This window comes from Alexandromys fortis, unplaced genomic scaffold, assembly GCF_014885135.2.
Source record: "Alexandromys fortis isolate MF-2015 unplaced genomic scaffold, M_Fortis_MF-2015_v1.1 scaffold_14, whole genome shotgun sequence".
NCBI lineage: Eukaryota > Metazoa > Chordata > Mammalia > Rodentia > Cricetidae > Alexandromys > Alexandromys fortis.
The window spans coordinates 19,785,135-19,802,339 of NW_026067910.1; the positions used below are offsets into that span (position 1 = coordinate 19,785,135).

General features: G+C 49.4%; 1 protein-coding gene and 1 long non-coding RNA gene across 4 annotated transcripts in view; one reads left to right on the forward strand and one right to left on the reverse strand.

Annotated features, from left to right (window-relative positions):
- Galnt15 (polypeptide N-acetylgalactosaminyltransferase 15) overlaps positions 1-9,230 on the reverse strand; it is a 27,448-nt gene extending 18,218 nt beyond the window's left edge. The window contains exon 1 of one of the 3 annotated variants that reach the window (XM_050138088.1): positions 6,816-9,227. In XM_050138088.1, coding sequence (XP_049994045.1) covers positions 6,816-7,339 — 524 coding nt within the window. In that variant the 5' untranslated portion in view covers positions 7,340-9,227. Of the gene's footprint in view, positions 1-6,815 lie in introns of all 3 variants that reach the window. The other 2 variants (XM_050138087.1, XM_050138089.1) reach the window with 2 other exon arrangements.
- On the forward strand, positions 1,870-15,479 carry LOC126499068 (uncharacterized). Its single transcript, XR_007590967.1, has 3 exons — positions 1,870-5,543; positions 14,359-14,578; positions 15,008-15,479. It is a non-coding gene; the product is annotated as an uncharacterized lncRNA (long non-coding RNA).
- The last annotated feature ends 1,726 nt before the right edge of the window (positions 15,480-17,205 follow it).

Consider the following 17,205-nt stretch of genomic DNA (forward strand, 5'->3'; position numbering starts at 1 on the left):
TTGTTATTATTATTATTATTTGTCTGTCCTGGAACTTGTTCTGTGGACCAGGCTGTCCTTGAACTCACAGTGATCTGTCTGCCTCTACCTCCCGAGTGCCACCACTGCCAGGCCAAATACTGCTATTTTACCAACTGCTCTGTAGCATGGACCCTCACTGGCCACTTCCATGTTAGGGTTCCCTTCTCCTCAGGACGGAAATGCCCACAGATGCCATTGCAGAGCTTTTGTGAGCAGCAAGTCCCACAGGTGCTTAGTATCAAGTCAGGCACACAGCTGCAACCCCTTTGGAGGAGGCGGTCTTTCCGTTCTAGCCTCCTTCAGACAGTTGTCTCTGTGGATTCCGCAGTCAGGAGCTATGAAAGTGCTGAACATTCAGGCTACTGACTTCTGTTTGATCTCCCAGAGCATCCCCTGTAGCACGGAAGTCTCTCCATCACCGGCCAGCTATGCAGATGACCCTGGACTTATCGCTTGTTTTAGATTGTGGTGATCTCCCGAGGGGAACGACAGCACCCGCTTACAAAGGTCGCTGTGAGGTTGAGTGGCTCTTGTAAAGCCCCAGGAAGGACATGTCTGCTGCAGTCCGTCTCCACAGCTGTGCTTCGAGAGCTGCTGCGAAGGCCCTTTCGGTCTTGGGATTTGCTGTTTTTGCTTTTTGTTCTATTTTTTTTTTTTTTTTGAGACAGTCCCTCACTGTGTAGCTCTGGCTGTCCTTAAACTCACTCTGTAGCCCAGGCCGGCCTGGAACTCACAGAGACCCACCTGCCTCTGCCTTCCAAGTGCTGGGATTAAAAATGTGTGCCACCACCGCATGGCTTTTGTTCTTGATTCTTTAGGGTCCCTTTCTAGCTGGCAGACACTCTGAGAAGCTGTGATTTCAAAGAGTGTCCTGTTTCCAAAATTTCTGAGTTTGATGACCAGGCCTAAGTATATTTTTTTCTTCACAGTGAGAGAAGTGGCGGGGAGATGGATGGGCAGTATGAGTGGCTAGACCATACAGGCAGACACGGGTTCTATGGGTTTGATGGGCAAAGAGCGTAGGCCCCATCACAACCAGGAGGGGCTCCTGCGACAGTGTGAACAGGCTCTACCTCCTCTCCAATGAAGAAGCTCTCACAGTCTTCAGGATTCACACAGGCCACATGGACCATCTCCTCAGGTACTAGGAAGCCAGAAAGACCACCATGGAGTGTTTGGGTATATCACGGAGGACTAACAGAACTGAGTGGGCTCTGCCTATGGGGCGTGTGCAGGCCCAGCTCCCTCAACACACCTCTTCAATGCAGAACCAAATATTGTAAATTAAGCACTGGCAGAGTCCTGTGGCTCAGAGCATACCAGATGGTTCTAGGAGGAACAGAAATCTATTAATTTGCTCCTGGCAGCCAGAGGATCTGAGGAAGGGGCCCGTGGGTGAGGCAAGCACAGTGGCCAGAAGGGGGGGTCAAGTTCATGTGCAGTTGGAGTGGGTTTATGGGCCTCTGTGGTCCTAGGGATGAGCTCCGTCCACTATGGGCATTGAGAGGAGCCTCACTGTGCCCATGGCTGGTGGCACAGTGGAAACGGTGTAACACAGCCAGACTCCACTTCCACTCACTTTGCTGAGGGCATCTTAGGAGTTTCATCCTGTATAGCCAGCAGAGAGGAGACCAAGAGTGGCCACAGGCTTCAACTCCTGGGCCAGTCCCTTCTGAGATTCGGAAAAGTGAGGTCACATCTCTGAGGACCGCACTTCTTCCAGTTGTCTCCAAGTCATCTGCTGTTTTAGTAACTCATCCCCCTTTAACAATTCTTTTGATTCATTAGTTCTTCCTGAATATATATATATATATATATATATATATATATATATATAACCTCAACTTCCTCATCCATAAAACGGGGTTATGGGAAGGAGCCAGTGAATCATGCCCCAGGCATCACAGGGAACTGAATGGACTGTGTGAACTGTAGCCCTGCTGTCTGCCTGACCGCACAGCTACCAGCAAGGCTTCCCTTCCCCACTCTGATCCTGACTCAGAAGAAGACACCCCTCTCCAGCTCTCCTATACTTTCAGGGCTGGGGACCACTAGTGCAATTAAACCCCTGGTTTTCAGTCTGGCTGCATGCTAGAGCCACTTTCCTTGGATGAATCAAATATGAGGCGGGGCACAGAATCCAGACGTCTGTGTTCTAACACACATGGTAGGCAAACAAACCGTGCACATACTTAGGACTCGCTGGTGTAGCCCCTGGCTGTGGTAAGTAGGGCCTGTGGACCACTGCAGCTTAGCATCTCAGGCTGCAGCCCCAATCCCCTGAATCCAGCTCTGCCTGCCAATGCACTGCTCTAAGTTCATGGCCATGCTGAAGTTCAAGGACCCCTGCTCTGACCAACCTGGCCCAGAGAGTTGAATCTGAACGGGGTTCCCATAGCATCTTCAGAGCAGCTCTAATGCCCAGGAACCCATGGAGGATCCTGGACCTATGACAAGCCTTCTGGGTGCATGGATGGCAACCCAAGTATTAAACACAGAGTGGCAGAGCCCCTGGCCTGGACTTTGACGTGCAAAACGCTGCCTCCCTGGGAGTGTCTTTGATAAGGCCCCCTCCTTATCTACTCTGGAAGCCAGGGCAATCAGAAAGGGAGTGGAGGTGGGGTAACTGGAAGAACTTTGCAGGCTGTCAGTGATGTGGGACACTCGTGAGCAGGACACATGTAACTCTTGGTCCTCGGTGCCAGTAGTTTCAAGGTCTAGTTAACCCCATGCCATACTCAGCTTCTGGCTCCCATCAAGGGTCTTTCTCTTTATACTGTTTGTGTGTTTTGGTATGTGTGTATGCGTGTGTGTGTGTGTGTGCATGTGTTTGTGTGTGTGTCCCTTCCCCATAGTACAGCCATCACAGTGAGTTTGAACCATCCTGTAAAGCGTGGTGGTATGCACAGTTTACACTCCTCCATGGATGTTGCCTTCGGGGCCTCTGGGTCTGGCTTTTGCCCTCAGCGGGATCTTTACAAGGCGCCCTTGAAAATGGATGAGTCTCTAAAGCAGCTGTAGCACCCAGGAGCCCATGGAGGATCCTGAACCTGTGACTTCAACAAGCTCCCTGAGTATTAAGCCAGATGGGCATGTTGTAGGTTGCATGTAGCCCTCCAGCGTCCCAGATGAGACATTGGGCAGCTTCAGCTCCTAGGTGCTACTGTGGACACTGTGGTAGTCATCCGCCTACGTGCTCTCAGGGCCCTGGGAGGTGGCTGGCTTGAAGATTGGCAAGCTTAAATGCTTGCAGCCTAGGTGACTTGCCCAGGTTTGATTTGGGAATTGGCAGATCCAGAGTCCATCGTGATGGCATCAAACAGGCTGTCAGGTCACGTGGCACCACTCCATTTATCTCTCTACATCTTGATCCCTCTCATTCATAAAACAAAACCCGCTGCACAGATCTGTGAAGCTGATTGAGGAAGTGAGCCCCACTCACTAGAGTCTCCAGGGTGTATTAACTGTCCACTAAAAGCTCACTAGAGTTTTGCCTCTCTTTCCTGAGACATTTGTTCTGAGGCAGGGTCTCACTGTGTAGCCCAGGCTGTGCTCAAATGCACAACGCTCCTGCCGTAGCCTCCCTTCGTCAAGCGCTGGAGGCAGAGGCGTGCACCATCATGCCTGATCCCAGAGCCAGTCTTTTGGCTCCGTTTACACTAATATTTTACTATTTCCATCTTGTATTATTGGTAATTGTCCTCCTATGCAAACTGACCTCCAGCCATGGTCCTAGAGGAGATTTGGAACCTAGCAAGCGGACTGACAAATGCCAGGGCAGGGCAGAAGGTTAGAAGGTTAGAAGGGTGAAGGTTAGAAAAATGTGTCTGGGTTAGGAGTCAAGGAGCTCGCAGGAAGCCTGGAGACTGGAGGAGTGTGGGAGAGAGGACACAAGAGGCCGAGGTCTCGCGGCCCTGGGAGGAAAGCTCAGGGCCTCACACAGCAGACAGATGCTTATATGCAGCATTCCTTGTCTTTCCACCCACTGGAAGATGGAGGGAAGGAGAGCGCTGCCAGCTTGGATAGAGGATAGGGGTTTTGCCTGGCTTTGCAGGGACTCTTGGGTATCCAGGAGCCTTCTGTAGTCTGGGAGATCTGGGGTCTGGTAGCAGATGGGAGCTCTGGTTGCACCAACCGCACTCGCTGATGATAGCCAGCAGAGGGCGCTGTCCACCGCTACATAGCGCTGGTAACTATGAAAACCCTGGGATGGAGAACCCAATTATGTGTTTCACTTGAGACAGAGAGGTTTCTTGACTGCCAGAGTCTTTCAGGGTTAAAACGGCCCAGACAACTGAAGTGCAGTGCTTACCATGGAGGGAAGAAAGAGCCAACAAAGTGGTCTGCCCAAGGTATATATACAAGTGTACAAGCTTGTTTATGTCTAACACACCAGGTGTATCTGTATCTGCTTGTACCACCAACCCTCCCCCCAATTCACACCCGCACATTACACTACAAGCGACACACTCGAACACGAGCACATGACGATTGCAAGAAACATTTTACAATACAAAGAACACACACGTGCCCCGTATATCATGGAAAATAAACAGTTTCATGATGTATACGTATGGACATAGGCACAATTCATGTGCACATCACATCAAGCACACAGCACATACTATAGGTATGTGCAGTCTACTCATGTATGCCACACATCTACACCTGTGCACGAGGTGCCACACTTTGTACTACACTCACAACATACCATTTACTATTACTACATAATAAATACATAACACATGCACACGTGTCTCACATACAGTGCACATACGACATATTTATAACACATAAAGTACTTACAATACATACACTGGCACTATGCAAACAAAGGCACATAATACATATAAAATAGGCATAGCACAGCACACATGCGTACTACATAAACACATACAAGACAAACACACATCAAACACACATAGTTCCACATAATACATGCTCCAATGCACAATAGATACCCTACATATATGTAGTACTGTACATATCAGCACACATTCACAACATGCAGACACACATGACGCCATACCTATATAGCTCACACCTGTGCCCTATGATGATGGGTGGTATGACCTCCACACACAGCCTGCATGGACAACACCCCAAACTACTATACACATGTACTACGTACAACACACATTTATTTAGTATACATAGCATAATATGCACTCAACACATGGTGTATGCGCAGTGCATATGTGCACATGCACATACGCAGTTCACACACGAGTGTGCATATGTAGAGTGCTCTGGAGACAGAGTCACACCCACATCCCGAAAGCCAGAGCCAACGTTTCTTGTTTACAGAACGAAGTCCTTCCCGTTTTCTCTCAGCCAATGACAACACGCATGGACAGAACTGGAAAGCTGCTCCTTCGTCCAGCACTCATTTTCGTACAGGGAGCTGTGTGCTGGCTGCTGAGACATGCGGTGCGCAGCTGTGCTGACCTTCTGCAGGCTTTCGGCACAGTGGCAGAAGCAGGCACGGCACAAACAAACACGCTGATGGCTATTTAGTGTCTGTGAGTTCAGAGGGAGCCTCAAACTGGAGTGGGGGAGGGGTTCTGGACAGAACTTTTAAAGCCAGGGTGTGAAGTCGGCATCACAGAGCTGGGACTATAGGCAGGTGGGTGCTCCAAGGGCAGGTGAGTGCTCCAGGACACACAACCTCGGGAGATCTTTGCTCTTAGGTAATCAGTAACCAGTGACGGGGGCAGCCGGGCTGAGAGCAGTCAGGGGTCCAAAGTCTCATGGCCCTGCTCCCACTGTCACTGCAATGTGTCTTTCACTTCCAGGGGTAGAAGATAAGCTTGCTTTCGGGAAACTCAGTGGGCTGTGGAGTCGTGGCTTCTAGGGCAGGGCCCAAGGCCACGCTGGCTGTTCAGCCACACTGTGTCTGGATTTGGGTAGGCAATCTCTTGCCTGCCTCTGGCTGTCCATGGTGGGAGGGGAAGCAGGGGCTAGAGAATGAACCACCACCATCTCTCTGGGCACAGATCTGCACGTCACAAACACTTCCCACTCCTGGGGTGGGGCACCCAGCAGGCTGAGCTAGTCGGTACAGCATATGAGCTCTCAGGCAAGGGAACTGTTCTTTTCTTGATGGGATGGAGGAGGGTGGTAGAGGGTGGTGCTTCAGGCCCAACTGGTGCTTAAATGCCTGAATTCAAATTCCTACTTTGAAGCTTATCAGCTGTGTGACAGTGGGCAAGCCACGGGGCCTCTCTGTTCCTTGCTTTTTACCGTACAAACTAGGCATGAAGCTAAAGTAATGCAGAGAACTTTCTAGGACCTTCTGGGTTGCATGCAGAAAGCTCAGGTTAAAACCAGACACACGGCAAGAGGTAAATAAGCATTTCTTGCCATGTTTGCAGTTCTTTATTTGATCCCAGATAAAGGCAAACACTAATAATAAACCAACGTGAGAAACTGAACGTCCAGCATGAGAGCTGGGAGGACCCTTGAAGCATTGTGCTTCTATCTCCCTATTAAAGCCTCGTGACCCAGGGGCATTAGCAGTGGGACTAGACCCTAGGACTGGGAAGAGATCGTCTCTCCTTTAGGACTTGTTAGAGGCAGATCTGTGGATCTGAGGCATCTGGCTGAGCAGGTCTGAGATGGGATTTAAGGATCTTTAATTTTATCACTTCATCAGCAAAGCTGATGGGGACCACACGTCAGGGGCCGCTGTCCCAAGGATGGGAGAGGCAGATGACGGATAGCCAGCACCCCTGACTTTGCTATCCCTGAATCACACAGTAGACCAGAGAAAGGAACGCAGGGGTCTTACTTACATCGGGTGCCGCACCTCAGGCAGGACTCTCCTCGGGGACAGGTAGTCATTGAGTGCCTTGTTGAGGTCTGTGTCCAGGCTGAGTGGAGTCAGTGACTCCTCTGAGTCCTCCCCATCCTCCTCAGTCCTCCAATCCCTCTCAGGGGCTTCCTCATCCCGCCTCCTGCTTGGGTGTTTGATGAACTGGTAGCTGCCCCGTCTCTGGTGCTGGCTCTGATTCCTCTTAGCCACAACCACCAGCAATTGATCCTCCTGCAGGGAGATGAAGGGCAGAAGGCCGTCCAAGAAGCTGTACTCCTCACTCTCGTCTTCAGCCTCCAGAACCCATTCTTGGGAGTCCCCATAGTCCAGGCGATACCCAGTGTCAGAACTGTGTTTGCTGGCTTGGGTTGTGACAGCCTGGTGCAGCGTGGGCGGGGGAGGATACAGCATGGTCACCATCATCAGGACACATCCGAGTGTCAGCAAGAGCAGGAGGAACTGAAGTCTGCAGCGTCCGTTCCTGGGTCTCTTCCTCAGGAGCATGTCGCAGCCACTTGCCCAGAGCAGCAGGTCCTGATCAGGTCAAGCTTGTCATTGAGTCTGGGCTGTTCATTGCAGCCAAGAGGCTTTTTGCCAGTCACCTGCTCCTTTTATTCCATCTGACACTTGCCAACAGCAGTTGTAGGACCCACTTCCCTTGGAACCAGCAAGCCACAGGAGCCTGGGGTTGCCCCTGGTCCTCTCTGGATTTTGTCAATTGTCTTATGAAAAGGGTCTCTGGTCCGTGTTGCTTGCCCCCTCTCACCCTGCTCTTGTCCATTCTGCTCTGGTGGTTAGTCCCGTGTTTCTTACCCCCTCTGCATGCATGGTAAGGTTCTATGGGATGTCTGGGGCAAGTGGCTGGGGATTCAGTCAAGCCAGGATGACAGACATCCTCCTTTGGACGCCTTGAGGTCAGGCCAGACCAACAGACGTAAAGCCTAAAGCCCACAGGCACTGCCCCGTTTCCTTTCACACGTAGCTCCAGCTCTGCACAAACCCTCTGCCAGACACAATGGGAGCCAAGCGTGAGTCTCGCTCCTGGTCCTAATGCCCTCACTGTTCCAGGCTTTGCACAACCACAAAGCATCACCCTGAGAGCCAGTCCAAAACAGCATCCTCCCTGGAGTCCAGACTTGAACCTTATTCACAGGGAGGCATCCTCTCCCCACCCAGAGGAGCAGGAAGGAGAATTCCGCCCTGGCTCAACAGGCTGCCAAGATGATGCAGATGCCAGGAGCCAGCTGTCGGTCAACACCTTCAACCTCCTGCAACAGTCCCGGCTGTGCTGTGCTCTTGCCTTGTCTTTCTAAGGGAGAGGAGCTGAGGGAACCCATGGAAGTCTGGCCACCTGGACCATACAGAGCACTTGGAGGCTGGCAGAGGGGCACGCTTCAAGCGTCCAGTCTTCCAACTCCACTCAGCTCACACACGTGTAATGAGCAGCTGCCATGTGCCCCCAACTGTGTGCTGTTTGTACAGCACAAAGATAGTGGAGCTGGGACCTCGTAGTGTTGCCATGGCAGTGAGGGAGACGAAGAGATGATCCATTAGAGTATGTCAAAGGCCAGGGAGAAGAGAATGAGGCAGAGAGGGAGCTGGGAATACGGGCCGGGGGCTGAAAACCAATCTTAAGTGGTACCACCACAGTTTTCCTAGAAGAGCCAGCGTCTGTGTAAGGAGGAGAGCTGGGCAGAAGAAATAACACAGGCGAGGTTCCGAAAGGAGCAGGCCTGGTGTGTGGAACAGCAAAGAGCCAGAGTGACCAGAACAGAGCAGGCCAAGTACAGTATGACGGACGGGGCATGATGGGAGACGGGGAGCAAAGGGAGATGCTGAAACAATGAGAGACTGAGCTCAGAAGGAGACGAGCATGGCAGGAGGTGGAATAAGGAGAAGTGACGCATGCTGGGAGATGGGGCATGATGGGAAGTGGGGTACAACAGGAAATGGAACATAACTGGAGGAGGAACAATGGGAGACAGCCCTCAGAAGGAGGTGGAGCATTATGGGAGGTGGAGGGCAACCAGAGGCAGGGCAAAGAGAGGGAGTATGGAACAATGGGAGTTCAGCAAAAGTAAGAGATGGAACATGGCTGTGTGACAGACACGTGTCTACTCACCCTAGAAAAGGGACCCACGACTGACCAAAGTAATGACTGCACCAAGGTCCAATTTGGTGGGTCAGTGAGTCATTATTGGGATCACAGGAGGAGGAGGATGCAGAAAAGCAGCTGCACCTTTAAGGGCACACCCCAACATGAGTGACAGCGGCCACACTGAGCTCTCTGCACAGTGTACAGGCAGCTCCGGGGTCCAGCAAATCTCTGCAGCTCTACTGACCAGTCTCCTTCCCAGAGGGAATCCCCAGGAAAGGACCCCCGAGAATCTTCCAAGTTCCCACTTTCCCAGACATATGACCTTTTGATTCCTGTCTGAACTTTCCCCTTCCCTAGGAACGGTTTCCATTCAAGAGAAGTGGGGCCTGACTGTGCGTGGAGCTCAACGGGAAGTGAAGAGCATGGCATGGGTGGGGGGTGTGGGGTGGAGAGGAGGTGGTCACTGCAGGAGACCACAGGGAGCAGGGGTGGGGAAGGAGGAAGGATGTCTCAACGGAGCATGGAAAGAACCTTGGCTTTCCCTCTGAGTGGGATGAGAGCCCTTGGAGACCTAGGGAGGAAGAGAGACAGTCTGACTCGGGTTTTAACCGAATCCCTCTGCCTGTTGGATTGAGATGACAAAGGACAGAGGCAGAGGAAGCGATCACTGGTGAAGCTCAAAGTGACACCAGCAGAGATGAGGAGAAGTGAAGAGCGGCAGATGGATTTTAAGAAAGAACCTTTATTGTGAAGTGATAACTCTGGGATGCGAGAGAGAGAGAGAGAGTCGGGTCACGGAAGGGTTCCGTGAGAAGTTGAAGGAAGGTGAGGAGCAGGTGGAAGGAGAATAGCAGTGGATTTTCTGGGGACAGGTGATGCTGGCAACGTCTGGCAGGTGGCCAAGGGAAGATAAAGTGTAGGCTGTGGGATCCATGCCCACTCAGCCTCCTGGATGGCAGCAGGGAGGGCCAGCTTGCAGCAGTGACACGTCATACACAGTCACGTGGAGACGGCGATGGGGACTGAGGTCCGAGGCTGCTGGGGGCGTGTGCAGACCACCACAAGAGAAGGGATCATCCTAGCTTCATTACTGTGGTTTTGATAAAATAGCATGATAGAAAGCAGCTTAGGGGGAAAGGAGTTTATTTAAATTTATAGTTCCAGGTTTTACCCATCTTGGTGGGGAAACCAAGGCAAGAACACTGTGTGATCCTGGACAAGCCTCTTAATCTTTAATTCACAGGGGAATTGCTACCCGTCCTAATACTTTGAGCATTGATGACATGCATACTGCATACTGCTTGTAATATTACAGATTTTGCCTGAGAAGTTAAAATTTTTATCGTATTTAGTGTGTGTGTGTGGAGCTTGTGGGGATTTATTCTGAAGATTGAACTTGGGTAGGGGTTGCCAGGCTTGGTACCAAGCCACCTGCTGAGCCATCTCAACAGCCCATGGCTGAGCGGATCATACAGGACTTCCAAACTAGGCAATAGAAAAAAACGTGAGAAGATTCAGCCTGTCTGTATTAGTTACTGCCTTGCCTTTGTACCAAATACCCAAGGAAAGCAGAGCAAGGCAGCAAGGGTGTGGAAAGAGAGGAATGTGAACCACCTGGGGAAGATGCTTGTTTCTGTCTCAAGGTGCCAACACCCCCTTAAATGCTGCACCATCCAGAACATTCCATGTAGAAGGACAGAGTAAGTTGTCTTCTGCCTGATCTGCTTCAGTGCAGGGTGTCTGTAAGGTTGAAAGCCTCATGAAGCTGCCCTGCACTGGCTCTCCTGTCGCCTCTGCATTTTGCTCCGTGGGATTGGCCAGCAGCTGAGCAGATCTAGGCTCTTCCTGGTTCTCAAAGAAACCAGCCGCAGCTGCCTACGTGGAAACGTGAAGGATTTAAAGCTCCTTCCCTAGTGCCTGAGTCTCCTAATGAGCTGTTAGCATCTGACCAAATCCGGCTCCATGGTTGTGATCTGAGGATTTCCAGAAACTGTTTTGGGAGCTGGAAAGTTTCCCAGAGACCCAGAAGTGGGGTTGCATATCCCGAGCCTTCAGCCCCTCCCTATACCTGTGATGTCAGAGCCTATGCTGCACTTGATAAACCTTCCCAAACTAATGGAGAAAAGTCAAGTCAAGAGGGGTACAAAGTGCTGATTAGCCCCAACAGGATCGATTTTACATGTATGTAAAGTGCTTACATCTCCAGTGTGACACTCAGGGGATTTTTGTGTATTATGGGAAAAAAAAACAAAAAACAGAATATTTCTATCACTGTACAAAGTTTCCTGTCCAATCAGTAACACCTCACCTACTAGCTCGATGCCACCACTCACTACTGATGCTGTCCCTCCAGGACGTGTTTACTGAAGCCCCGTCTCCAGCTGGATGCTGTTTGAAGTAGGGAATCCTTGGGAGTAATTAGGTTTAGAAGAGGTCATGAAGGTGGATCTCCAAAATGTGATTCACACTCTTACAAAAAGAGAAAGGGACAAAAACACACCCCCTTCCAACAAGATGCCTTTGATCTACAAACCAGGAGGAGAGCCCTCACCAGGCTCACATCTGCCCACAGCTTGGCCTCTAGTCCACTGCATTTTTGTTACAGCAGCCTGAACTGCCTAAGACACTATTATTCTGACCTTGCTTTAGTCTGGTTTAGTCACACTTCTGTGACAAAATGCCACAGTTTTAGAAGCTAAAACTCAAAGGTCAAAGCTCTGGTCAGCTCAGTTTCCTCAGGTCCGATCCCTTTGCATCTTGCATCTTGCAGAAGGCCCTCTTCTCTCTCCATCCTCACAGGGTATTTTGTCTTAATTGATTTTCTGTTGCTGTTTTAAAACACCGTGACAGAAACAGCTCAGGGAAAGAAGGGTTTGGCTCTCAGTTCCAGGGAACAGTCAGCCCGCTATGGCAGGGACAGCGTGGGAATAGGAGCATGGGGCAGATGGCCACATTACAGATGTAGTCAGACGCAGAGGGGGGAGGAATGGGTGCTGCTGTCCAGGGAATGACACTATCCACAGTGGACAGGTCTTCTCTCTAATAGCCTAATCAAGACATATCCTCACAGGGATGTCCAGAGGCCCGGATTCTCCGAGGGTCTAGTGGATAACTGAGAGTAACCGTCATGATCGTGACGGAAGAGTAAGGTTCCCTGTGGGCTTCCTAGTTTCCTTTAATAAGGACACCAATGCCATCGGATCAGGGTGCCATCCTTGTGGTATCTGTTACTTCAATTACTCCTTTAGAAGCTGGAGGTTTGAGTTTCACTGGAGTCTGGGTTTCACAGATGAATTTGGAGGTGAACATTCATCCATTCCACAACAGGCCTCGAGTACCTGGGTTAGCATCAGCGGCTCTAAAGCTCGGTGCAAATGGAAGCCTGCAGTCTGTTTTCTTGTCAGGTCGGGTTTCTCTCTCCACTCAATGGAATTATGTTTGAGAGTCATCTGTGTTGTTGCGTGGGTACAATGTCAGTGGTTCATTCGCTTTTTTAAGCAGAGAAGTATTCTAGTGTGCTAACCATACTTTGTTTATCCATTCATCTACTGAGGATCATTTTGGGTTGGCTCCAGATTGCCAAAAGCCATTTATTCAGTGTTGTGCACTACGTTAGCAGTCAGACTATAAAGAAATGTGAAGTATGATCCATTAGCAATGTGTGACCTTGCAAAACCACCAAGAAGGCACCAACACACAAAGTAAAGTATGGCTGAGTCGTGGAACAGAGTTGAAGTCAGGACTCAGAGGAAAGTCATGCTTTTGGGAGCGCTGGTAAGGCTTGTTTGCAAATACTTGCACTTAGAAAATGAATAAGCAAAAAAAAAAAAAAAAAAAGTATCAGCTTCCATGGAAAAGAAAGTGGTGCCAAGGGTGGCGGGAGTCAGCAGGTGCTAACCGGCTGCCCGGCTGCGCGGCACCTCCGGGAAACCTCATAAAGGTTTCGTCGCCTGTGTTCTAGGCCAAAGAGCTGCAGAGTGTCGGAGAAGGGTGAAAACAGGCCCCTTAGATTGAAGCTGGCTCAGACTTTGTTTTTGTGGTTTCTTCCAAGAGGGTGGGGAGGGAAAGGTCTGCTCTCCACAGAACAGCCAGACTCCGTGGAGCTCCTGGTGGGAGGAGGCTCTAGGCCAGCTCAGACACAGATACTCTGAGTGCACGGGAGGCAGCCGAGCGAAGAACAGAAGTCTAGGGTCCCAGTTAGGGGTCTGAGGACTGCATACTCACCACTCTGACCCAATGGTGTGTTGGAGTCAACTAAATAAGATCTTTGGTACTGGGATTGGTGCTATGAAGTCAGGAGTGGGCAGAAGAAACTCATGGTTGTTCCCCAAACACCTGCCCAAGAACCTGTGCACAGTAATATTAACGTTCCCATTCCTGGTTCTAGCGGTTGAGGTCTCCTGTGTCCTCATAAGCCTTCAGAAATGCCACTGCCCCAAATCCTCCCATCATGACAGGGTCCAGGCTTTCCTTGCCGCTATGGTTACCCAGCACCCCAGAGTCAGAGTGACATCAGAGCTCCAGAGGGGAGGGCTGAAGGGCATAGGGAGCATGGGGGGGGGGGGACCGTTCAGGACCACATGGATCATAATTGTTCATAACTGTTACCACATTAGAATCATGTGCTCCAGCTTTAAGCTTTCATTTTTAATATTTTTCATTGAAATGATGAGTTGTATTAAAAAAACATCAAGAAAACTTCCACACAATCAGTCCTAGCAGATAAGCTCTTCTGCTTCTCATAGTAATATGACACTTTGATGAAGCTCCAGCATTTTCTGTGTGGCTGTAGTTGTCTCTATGATGGCTGTATCTTTTGTTTCACAGTACTAAATGCTACAATATGTTAATTACACTATAATAATACTAAGAAGTGCCATAATTTTCCATTATTTTCATTGTTAGATATCATATTTATTCAGAGTTTGCTACAATCTATAATTCCAAGATTGATTTCTTAGTTTTTCATTCCATACCTGGGGAAGGGTCATTCTTTCCCTGTGGACCTGCTAGTTTGATTTGATTTTTGATATGGAGTCTCAGTATCTAGCACACACTGACCTCAAACTTCCAGTCTTCCTGTGTCTGCCCTCTCTGTGCTAGGATTACAGGACCTGCCCGCGACACCTACCCCAGAGCTGCATTTCTGAGAGTGGAAAAGAACCCAACAATTACCATAGAGAAGAACGGTCCAAGTCTTCTCAGATAAATCAAACACAAGCGTACATAAATAAAAGATGTCTTAAACTTTTTGAATGAGGAAGTAGTAATTGAACGAGAAGGTCAATGTTTGTTAAGATTATCAATGAAAATCACACAACTTTTCAAATCCCCCCCCACCCCCCCAATGTTTAGACTTTTCCTGAAGACTCAGAGACCTGGAGAGGAGACTTTGTCATAACATCACTTGTCCCTGTCTTCCCAGGATTTCCTGCATTGGAAAATGAGATGTTTATTATCTCAGGAATCTCAGAGTCCCAGGAGACTGTGACCCCCGAGGCAGTGTGAGCTGCTGACAGTAGGTGCAAGGAAGAGAAATGTGTTCTCACGGGCTGGACGATCGAGATGCCAGGATGAGCAGTTTCCCAAGAACACCTCCCCCCGGCTTGTAGATAGCCACCTTGCCACTCGGTCCTCACAGTGAGGTGAGGAGTATAAGGGGGAGACAGAGGAGAGATGAGAAAGGGATGAGAGAAGGGGAGCGGGGAGAAAGCTGGAGAACACTCATTCTGCCTTCTCTTTCAAGAGCATACTATTCCCATTGTGAGAGCTTGGCATACAATTCCATCTAATCTCAGTATCTCCCCGAGGTGCAGTCCCAAGCACAGTCACCACGGACATTAGGGCTGAACACATGAAGTTTGGTGTAGCTCAGTGGACAGCAGCTGGTCTCTCTAAACCCAACCGCACTTTTGTCTTGAAACCCTTCCGGCTCCTAGGTATCTCTCCCTCTATGTGTCCCTCACAAACACCCTCTTGACTTGGAAGCCCAAGTCTCACACAGGATTTGTTTTTCCACGTGTGCTTCATTCTGGAACAGAAGTGAGTAGAACTTCTGCATTTCTGTTTTCCAGGGAGGGATGTTTTCAGGCTTCTAAGGAGACAAGAATGGGATGCCTGTTTTCATGGACCAGAAATGAATCACGCCTGTTCTTTCAGAATTATAGGCTCTGGAAAGAAGTGACAGGAAGAAAATGTTCTGAAGTGGAGACTTTTGAGTGGAGAGCTGGCTTCAAAAAAAAAAAAAAAATGGATTGAGCATCGTGGGGTTCCTGAAGGACAACAGACCTGCCAGGCTCATTTGTACCTGGACACTGCTTCCAAATTATTTCTTTAGTGTTCCGTCCCATTCTAGGGTCTTCAGAAGAAAAGGCCAATGGCCAAAGAGAAGGAAGGAAGGAGAGTGCCATATATATTTATCTCCATGAGGGGTTTCTGAACTCACTCAGGGCTACAGGCAGCAGCTCCAAAGGTGAAGCTGTCAATTTCCATGGAGATGGAATGTATTACTCAGAGAAAAGAGGTACCAAATATTATTCAGTCTGGTGAAAGGTAAAAACTCTTTTTAAAAAATAAAAACACTTTATGTTCCTGTAAAAAAAAAACAACATTTTTTCAGAGATGAAAGATTTGATTTCAACTGATGAGTCATCCCTGTGGTTTTTCTCCCCCACTTAGCCAAAAAGTGAGGTTTTTAAAAACATGTCTTGTGACAAATTCTTCCCTTGCTTAGCTTGCCATCCTCTGAGAGACAAGGCCCCATGGTCACTGTGAACCTCAGTGGCTGCCCGAGTTCACATGAAAGACTTTGGGAGGCAAGACTCATAGCTGTCAAGGTTCGTTGTGAGAAAGTAGCCTTAATTTAATAGCCATGATCTAAAAGCAAAATGAGAAATGGGAAATGAAACCTAAAGCATGAATTCCAATGACCATTGAGTGTGTTTGGAAGTGACACCCGCGGGCTGAAGGGGTGGGTGCTGCAAAGGGTTTGCCTGACCAAGGCAAAGACCTGCATGGAACCCCCGGAAACTGTGAAGAACAATGCCGGGTGTGGCAGTAAGCACTGCTAATCCCAGCAGCCAGGACCTGGAGGCAGGGGGATCCCTAGGGCTTGCTGGACACCCAGCCTAGCCTATTTGCCAAGTCCCAGGCAAGTGAGAGACTCTGGCTCAGCCAATCAATGAATCAACCAACCAAAAAGGTGAACAGTCCCTGAGAAATGACCCCAAAGATTATCCCTTGGCCTCTACATGCACATGCAGAAATGTACCCCATCCCCCCAAAAGACACAATGAGTGCACGTCTGTAATCCTAGCTCTTGGAAAGCTGAGGCAGGAGGGACTCAGATTTGAAGTCAGTCTGGGCTCTATAGTGAGATCTTGTCTTAAAAAGCAAACAGCACAGCAAATGTCAGAAAGATAAAAAAAAAAAAAAAAAAAAAAAAAAAAAGAGAGCTCCGTGCTCTTGATTGAGTGGGCGCCATAGTCCTACTATCAAGACATCTATGACTCCTCTGCATACAATGGCTGGGCTGTTCTGACTGCCTGGGTGACATGTGACAGCAACGACAGTACAGATTTTCAACTAATTAGGAAAGGCCATGCAGGTTCTTCTAGTCTGTGTTGGGATACTCTCTTAGAAAGTCACCAGACACCTCATGACAAGTCTGACCACATAAAAACTGCCACGCTGGACAACTCCACTGAGGGAACATACAGAGACAGAGAGCCAGATCAAGGGGGAGGAGGAGAGTCGGAGGGGGTCTTGGTCCTGCCTCAGTCAGGTGATGGGACAGACTTAGTTGACTTCCCAGGGTAGGCCTTACCCTCACTGAGGAGTGGATGGGGGAGGGGTGGGGTAAAGGTAGGGGGAGGAGTGGAGGAGGGAGGGGGAACTGGAATTGGTATGTAAAAACAATAAATAAGTGTTAAAAAATAAAAAAGACACAGAGATAGCACAAGAAGGATTGGGAGATAGAGACAGAGAGAACAAAGAGGGGGAGGGGAGAGAAGGAAAGACAGAAATGTAACACGAGGGCCAGGCTTGTCAGGTTTTCTGTCCTGCCCAGTTCCCACAGCCAGCAAGTCCCAAAGAAAATCACACAGAGGTCTCCGTAAGTTATAAACTGGTTGGCCCATTAGCTCAGGCTTCTTATTAGCTCCTGTAGCTTATATTAACCCATTATTCTTAACTATATTAGCCACATGGCTCAGTACCTTTTTCAGCGGGGCCGATCACATCCTGCTTCTTTGGTGGTCTGGGCAGGACTGCA